At 45.2% G+C, this 8,418-nt stretch overlaps 1 protein-coding gene across 1 annotated transcript; it reads left to right on the forward strand.

Annotated features, from left to right (window-relative positions):
- Positions 1-1,905: 1,905 nt before the first annotated feature.
- ubox5 (U-box domain containing 5) lies at positions 1,906-8,169 on the forward strand. The gene is made up of 7 exons (XM_036980111.2): positions 1,906-2,066; positions 3,128-3,195; positions 3,956-4,057; positions 4,185-4,918; positions 5,062-5,834; positions 5,994-6,185; positions 6,818-8,169. The coding sequence occupies exons 1-7, from the start codon at positions 1,964-1,966 to the stop codon at positions 7,087-7,089; spliced, it is 2,244 nt and encodes a 747-aa protein (XP_036836006.2). The 5' UTR covers positions 1,906-1,963; the 3' UTR covers positions 7,090-8,169.
- The last annotated feature ends 249 nt before the right edge of the window (positions 8,170-8,418 follow it).

The following is an 8,418-nucleotide window of genomic DNA, read 5'->3' on the forward strand; positions in this document are numbered from 1 at the left end:
TCCTCTTCTGGCTGTGCCAGGTGGAGATTATAACAGAACATGGCCAAGATGATCAAATGTTCATAGATGACCAGCAGGGTCAAATAATAATAATCACAGTGGTTGTCGAGGGTGCAACAGGTCAGCACCTCAGGAGTAAATATCAGTTGGCTTTTCATAGCCGATCATTCAGAGTATCTCTGCCGCTCCTGCTGTCTCTAGAGAGTTGAAAACAGCAGGTCTGGGACAGGTAGCAAGTCCAGTGAACAGGTCAGGGTACCATAACCACAGGCAGAACAGTTGAAACTGGAGCAGCAGCACGGCTAGGTGGACTGGGGACAGCAAGGAGTCATCAGGCCAGGTAGTCCTGAGGCATGGTCCTAGCGCTCAGGTCCTCCGAGAGAGAGAAAGAAAGAAAGAAAGCAAAAAAGAAAGAAAGACAGAAAGAAAGAAAGAAAGAGAGAAAGAGAGGAAAATAGAAAAAAAGAGAGAAAGAGAGAGAATACTTAAATTCACACTGGACACTGGATAAGACAGGAGAAATAATCCAGATATAACAGACTGACCCTAGCCCCCCGACACATAAACTACTGCGGCATAAATACTGGAGGCTGAGACAGGAGGGGTAGGGAGACACGGTCAAGGGCAGTAGCTGTGCGTGGGTAAAATCACCGGGGAAGCCAAGCCCCCCCCCCCCCCCCCCCAGAAGCCATATTACAACCTATGTGGTGTGATAATTGCATTGTTTGCTCTATAACCTGTTAGTTCATATGCCTTGCCACCATGATGTGTGCAAGTATGTATTTTTTTTGACTCACCCTACTTGTAGAGAAATGCCAATGCCATCCTCCACTCTTTCATGTTGACGAAACAGTCTATGACTGTCATATAGTGCATGCTTTTAGTTTTTGTTGTCCTAGGCTACCTGGTTAAAATGCTTTCTCACTAGCCTAACTTCCTTTCATGGGCAACGATAAGCCATCTGGTTAACATTAGCCTACTACATCTAGTCCAAATCCCTATCTCCATCCATGGCTAATTTAGGAAAGGGCCCATTTTAGCTAGCTAGCCACCAGAGGACAATGACACAACGAGATGCAACAATTCAACAAGCTTGGCTTCCCTTGGCAACCATGAATACACACCACAGGTCAAGGGAAATATAGTATTCTTTCTAACAAAGATATGAACATATATTTAAGGATGTTGTGTATCCCTGGAAATAATCAGAATTCATGTAAACATTAAAGGTTTGAAAGCATAGCTTGTCCAAAAAAATGGGTTAAGTTGAGTCATGGGACAGAGTAAATTAAGCTGCTTACACATTTTTTTAACTTAATGAAGTATTAAAATTACCTTTTAAAACCATTTCCCAAACACAATTCAATGCAATCACAACGCTTTTTTGCCTTTAATACTTTTAAGCAACTTTTAACACAGGCTTAACAAATTACAAACCCAAACTTTTTGGAAACACTTAACATAGGCCGGACCCTGTTCCCCAGTCATAATTATTATTTTTTTACCTAATTTGCGTACCACTTTTCCCATGTGGTTTCTTACTTCACAGACTCCATGAAATGATTACCTTTTCCTAAATATTTGTTAAAATTATTAATTTTGTGTTTGATTCCCTAGAAACAATAGTGGCTCAACTTGCACCAATCTCCCCTAGGCACCATTATCTAAGAAATCTGTCAAGGTACTGCTGCTATTCTGATGTAAACCTATCTTGCCACATCGAAACAATTAACCATTTAGAATTAAGAAAAATACTTTAATTCATAGCAGAGAAGCTGTAAGAACAGCTTTAACATTGTAGGCCTATCTGCTTTTGGCATCATAGTGCCATACTCAGAGCCATTTTATTAGAACTGTCACAAGGTAGTAGCAATCGTGAAAACAGTTGACGAAGTGAAATTTGTCCCTCTGCTCTTTCCTTACATTAGCTAGCTAGCTAGTAGTCAGTGTTTTGGTTAAATGCATGCCAAAGTGGTCCCTCCAGAGAAAAGCTCAAGTGATTGTATCTTCATATATTTCAGACAGTTCGTGTGAGCTCTTCTACGAGAACATTAGCAGGAAGCACGGTAAACTCAGATAGCTTGATAGCAAACTTTCTGCAAGAAGTTGACGTTAGACCGGTTTCTGTAAACAAAACCTAGCTAGCTAGGTAGCTAGCGAACGTTCGCTGGCAATTAAGCAACCAACGTTAGCCAGAGAGACCCCATCGTCGGGTCTATGGCTAGGAAACAACCAATGAAGTACTACCTAACTAGTTGGTTATCTTTAGAGATGAAAGGGCCAACATAAATGACAGAATATTGTCATTAGTCGACCGTTTGTATGTGGAATAGGCTATAATGTGTTCAAATGCTATTATGTAGCTAGCATATATGCCTCTGTAGCGTTATCTAGCTAGCTAACGTGTCTATGTTGTGGAGGAATAGCTAGGCTAACTGAACATGACTATATAACTCCAGATAGGCTACTGAATGGCATAATTGTATATATATATTTTTTACTGTTATGTCCTTTTTCTTTGTGTTCTATTAGAATGTAGTGTCATCCTCCTTACGATTTATTGGATGTAACATAGTGCTATGAGTTATATTGCTTCCCAAGAGATTGCCTACTTGATTCAAGGAAACAATCGTTGTAAATTAATGTGAAACTAAATAAAAGTGCCACTTCCTAGGACAAGTTCACCTGACCGCTCACAGTGGAGAGAGGTCAAGGGTTATTGCAATTCTGAAGAGAAACAATTTCGTTCAGTTTGTAGCTATTACTGCCTGTATAGAACTTCATTGTGTGTTTATGATTCACAACACACTGGCCTTACTCTTCCCCTTGTCACTGTAAGAAATATTTGCTGTGTAGATGTATGTCTTTTTTCTTTTTACACTGAACAAGAATTTACCTTTAGGGACAATAAATATCTAGGCAATTTAATGGAATTATTCATCTCTGTCATACATCCACACACGTGCTGCCCTGTGTGATCAGTAGGGTTGGCACTTGTTTTGCTACGCCTGGTTTAGACTTGTCTGAAAGATTTTCATAATTCCACCGAGTAAGTTGGTAACCCTTATGAGGAGAGCAATCTCTAGTGTAGAAGTTAACATTGATTTTAGTTTTTTTTTTCTTTCAGCAAGTGTGAAGACCATGGTGGTGAATCTCTGCCTGCCACATTTCAAGACCACCATCCAGTGTGACAAGGTACAAAACATTTTACATTGCGTTAGGATTGTATGGACCGGAGCTGACATTATCCCCGCTTCCATGGGTTGTTTTCTAGCGTTGGTTCAACGTGTCGGCTAACAATCTGAACAAAGGTTGTATGCTTTATTTAAAAAAATAAAAATATGATTTAACCATTTAATGAACTAGGCAAGTCGGGGGGGGGTGCGCATCTAAGTAAAACATCTATAATGAGCATTCTTATTGGAAAAGTTCAGATACTTGCTTTCCTCCTGGGTGCGAACCTGGCATCCAACTGAAAAAGCCACCTTTACTTTTTGTCTCGTCTCACCCTCTTCTCCTTCTTTAATACATCTGTGGTCATGTTCTGTCTTCTGGGTATTATGGAGAGGAGGAGGAAAAAGAGCTAGGGTGAGAGATGTGCGCTAGAATGAGAGGAAGAGGTTGGGAGGAGAGGGACAAGTGTGGGAGGTTGAATCACAGCTGACCTTGCTCTGTTCCTCGCTTTGTATTATAGGCTGAATGATACTCTCTTGGCTAGTCCTTATTATTGTTCTGGGAGTGAATCTTCAACCTTTTCTCTTTTGCCTCTCCCTCTCCTTTCATTCTCCACCTCTTTGCCCTTCCTGTCTCCTCTTTCCCTTACCTCACTTTACCCCTCATAACTTCTCTCTTCAACCCTACCTATCTCCTTCTCCTCCTCCTTTCCATCCCTCTCCCCTTCCTCACTCTTCACCCTCCTCTCTCCTCTCTACCTTTCCCACTCTCCCTCATCTAGCTGTGTGCAGATGGGTATGACGTCACCAACCTCCTATCGGCCGACCCAACAGTCCGGAGGCGGGGTTTTAAGCTGGAGTACTTCCTTCGGCCACCTGTTCAGGTGAGCTTACGCTCTAGAATATTTAGAGGTTAATCTTAGGACATTACTGTCTTATTCATCATCTCTTTCTAGAAAAGTGGTCATTTTGGGTGTGTTTCTGTCTAATCTTCCCTTTATCTGACCCTAGGTGACACTGCAGTTTGGTTTCCAGGTGGAAGTGTGTCGGGTGGATGTGGAGCTGTGGCCCTGGGGGATGGACCGTGGACAGGCCTGCAAGAGGCTGGAGATCAGCACCAGCTCTGATCCCCCACTCCCTCACAACCACAGCCTAGAGCAGGGCCAAAGTCAGGTCCAACAAGGCCAAGAGAAGGGCCAGCAATGGGATCAAGCCAAGTCCCAATTCAAAGGCCACCAATGGAGCCTCCAGGCCCAACAATGGAGCCTACAAGGCCAGGAGAAGAGCCAGCAATGGGCCCAACGTGGCCAAACTCAGAGTCACACAGACACCAGCCAGGGGGATTTCCGCCTAGTGGGACGCTGTGAACTAAGAGAAGAGACCCATGTCAGTTTCTCCCATCCCTGTTTCCGCCCGCGCCCTCCCTTTCCCTCCCTGCCACCGCCCCCCCGAGAGGGGTGTAGACAAGAGGAGCTGTGGAGCAGGGGGCCGCTCTCACTAGGCTCTGTGAAGCAGCTCCGTGTGTCAGTGCCGTACGGTGCGGGTGCCTCCGCGATGGGGCTCAAGGCACTGGCAGTGTGGGGGCTGCCTTCTCGCTGCTGCCCCCCAGAGGAGGCGGAGAGGGTGAGAATAGCACATGAGAATGCTAGCCTGAGACCAGCGCCACAGCTTAGCCACTTGGCATCAGCGCAGTCTCCACCTGTCGTTCAACCACAGCCACTGTCACAGACGACAACAGCAACTAGGTAAAGTGTGTATTAAATGCTGACTTGTTTTCAACACAATATATGATGCAAGGTGAATTGTAATTCTGTTCCACAAGCCAAAGGCAAGATCTCTGGGACGATAATAATGTTCTGTATTTTTCTCGGTCCAACCCCCCTCCCAGCCTTCTGCAGGTCCCTGAGGATTTCCTGGACCCCCTGACCCAGGAAGTGATGCTGCTCCCTATGCTGCTGCCCAGCGGAGTGTCTGTGGACAGCTCCACTCTGGAGGAGTACCAGAGGAGGGAAGCTACCTGGGGTCGTGTCCCCAACGACCCCTTCACCGGTGTCCCCTTCATCCCTGAGGCACAGGCCCTCCCCAACCCCCACCTGAAGAGCCGCATCGACCGCTTCCTGCTTCAGACAGGGTTAGAGGTCAGGGAGGGGATGGTGGGGAGGCAGGTCCAGGGGGAGAGTCCGCACACCTCCAGGCTCATACCCCCAGAGAGGACTGGGGACAGTGGGGACTCTGCTGTCACTACTGCTGCTGCTGCTATAGAGTCAGCCAACCACCAGGGTGCACTTAGCAGAAACAGTGGGACACTCGCACAGACTACCCAAAAACGTGCAGAAAGTGTAAATACTGAGAGGAGCCACTCTACACAGCAAAGGGGAACCGGAGCTTTTAACAACAGGGTGAAGAATGGGAAGGACCGGTGTGCTGGTAAAGTTGGTCATAAAGAAGGGGTAGTGGATAGAGTGAGTCCCCAGGATATAGGGCCAGATTTGGGGAGTAGGAGGAAGAGAGAGCTGGAGGTTTGGGCCACTCTGATCCGCTCTAAGGGAAAGGGTGAGCCCACCGCGGCCAAAGCAGCCTCTGCTAGTGCTGGTCACGCCAAGGAGCTACTTCCTGACTCGAAAAGACTAAGAACAGACACAAACTCCACTATCTCCACAGGTAAGTGGTAAACTGGTGTAGACAATTCAAAAAGCTTGAGAGCAAAACATCAAGGCATTCATTCTCTTGCTAGTTCAAAGGCCTTTATTGAAGGTTGGATCTATCAAATATTTGAATGTGTCACTCATGAGAGTTGCTGTGTTATTCCTTTTGTTCCAGCCACCATTCCCAGCGGTAGCTCCCATGAGCATTGTTCGTCTGCCAGTCTAGACCATGAGCAGCGTTTGTCTGCCAGTCTAGACCAGGCCCTTCTCTCAGCCCTGCAGGGTCGACCCTCCTTTACCTCCTACACCTCCCAAACCCCCCAGGTCCAACACAAACACACAGACACACCCGCTGACACCCCAACAGGTAGGAGCAGTGGCTAGTGGCTGGTATGAATATGGCTAAGATGTATCTTTTCCTCTAAGTAATCACTGATCTGACAAGGAAAAACAATTCAGTGGAATCCTGTTTTTTCTCTTCTCCAATCCCGTTCAGAAAAGTGATTACTTCAATTAAAATGGCTGTAATGCTTTTATAAGGTTTTCCATCAACTTCAGGGTTGAGAGTACGAATGAATGATGGAGAAAAGTATTGAGTTGACTAGTCATTAGTTGAACAAGTTAGATGGTTAAGTAGTGGGATGTTGCCTAGTTACCAGGGAGAAAGACACTTAAAACATAGAGGCAGTCCAACGGCAGGATTTTCAGGCCTACTACACTGTACCAAGGTCTTTCAGTTTGTTATTTTCACCTACAGTATGTGTGCAGAGATGGGTCAAGATGGGTCTTTCTTTATACTGGATCCTCTGCGCATAAAAGCGTTATTTCCATTGCTGTAATTCCTGTAGTTTGTTGATAGCCTTTTTTCAATAATGTTTCAGTTGATGGAGAGTGAATACAGTGGTCTGTGAGAGAGAAAATAAAAACGGAACAGATACTCATTCAAGGTTATATGTACTGCTCAATACATGTTCTCTTTCTCTCCTTCACCCTCTATAGCTTTTCCTATTTCTCTCCTTCCCCCCCTTCTCTCTCCCCTTCCCTTTCTCTCTCTCCCAGGTGAGAACAGGTGTGGTTCATGTTCCTGCTCTCTGTCCGTCTACTCGACCTCTCCGTCAGCATACCGCCTGCCCTGTGGTCACTTCCTGTGCCGCCCCTGTCTACACAGGAAGTCCCGCCCACTTGTCACCACAGCAATGCCCAATCACATCCTATGTCCCACCTGCAATATCCCTGCCTCTTCCAGTAACATCACACGCGTGCATCACTGAATGAAAAAATGTGTGGCATTAACCACTGAACAACCCTACTCACTGAAAACGTGTGTTGTTAACCACCACCGGACTCCCACTCACTGTACATGCCTGTGCTCTTCACTGCAAATGTGAGGGGTGGACATTGGAGGAAACAGATTACAATGGGACTCTTTATTATCCCTTGGGCCTTGATAAACAAATACACCTGTCTTGTGCTGCCCCTCTACCCCACTCTCCAACAGAAGTCATTAAAACGTTTACAGACTAAACTTCTTAAATGTATGTTTTAGTTTGTTTTATTAATTGTGGTGATGTGGGTCGTACTTGCACCCAAGTGTCATAACTTAAGGAGAGTGTGTTTCTGCTTTATCTAACTTGTCTTGCTAAACAAGGCAATATTGTAGCGCCACAGCCTTTTGTCAGCTGCCTTTGTATAGATTGATCAGAGAGGAATAGAAAAGTGTGTTCAGTCACAAAGAAAGGTTGGGGGAGATGGAGAATGAGAGAGAACAGAGTGGTCCAAGGTTGCTGTATCTGAGTGGCCAGTACAGAAAAACCTCTTTGCTGATCCCGCCCCCCCCTGTTTTCAAGATTCAAAATATATTTTGCCACAATAGTCTCAAACATAAAGACAAAAATGTTAATTGACTGGGACTTCATACATAGGTCATTTAAAGCAACTTCATAGGTGAATAGATTTATCTATACTATTCTCCCTCATTCTCTTCGGCCTTTTCACATTTGGGCAAAAGTCCGTCCTCTCTCCTCCGTGACCCGGAAACTGAAAAGTGGTTGAGGATAGTGTCAATATGATAGTAGGTGAACGCGAGAGTGTGTCTCCCCCCCCCCCCCCCCCCCCCCCCGATAGCCACCTTTCATCGAGGACAGTCGTGTATCCTACCCGAGTCCAGTTTTGAAATCTGCCACATCCCGTTTGAATAAGCTATTGTTTTGTAAGAGAAGGACATGTTCATGTTAAAAATGATAAGTAGCATGTTGTTTTTATCTAGAAAATGTATTGCGCAACTAACTTTGTTTTTATAATTGTACACATTCATTTTGGGATCCACCCTGTAAAAGTAATTTGCTTGATGACGCACGAGTGGAGGAGAGTCTCATTTCATATTTTCGTCCACTTTCTCTCAATTTACCTTTTTCAAAAGGAGGTGAGTGAGGACGGAGCAGAGGACGCATGAGTTCAGCTAATACAGTTGAGGGAAAGGCCCTTGCCTTCTCTATTCCTCTCATCCGTCTCATTGTGAGGACCCTTGAGTTGTTTGCTGAAGGCTAAAACACCTCAAATCTCTAGGCAATCGATGAAGAGTGAGAGGTAGAGAAAGTGAC

This window comes from Oncorhynchus mykiss, chromosome 6 (assembly GCF_057628025.1).
Source record: "Oncorhynchus mykiss isolate SJ-2025 chromosome 6, ASM5762802v1, whole genome shotgun sequence".
Lineage (NCBI taxonomy): Eukaryota > Metazoa > Chordata > Actinopteri > Salmoniformes > Salmonidae > Oncorhynchus > Oncorhynchus mykiss.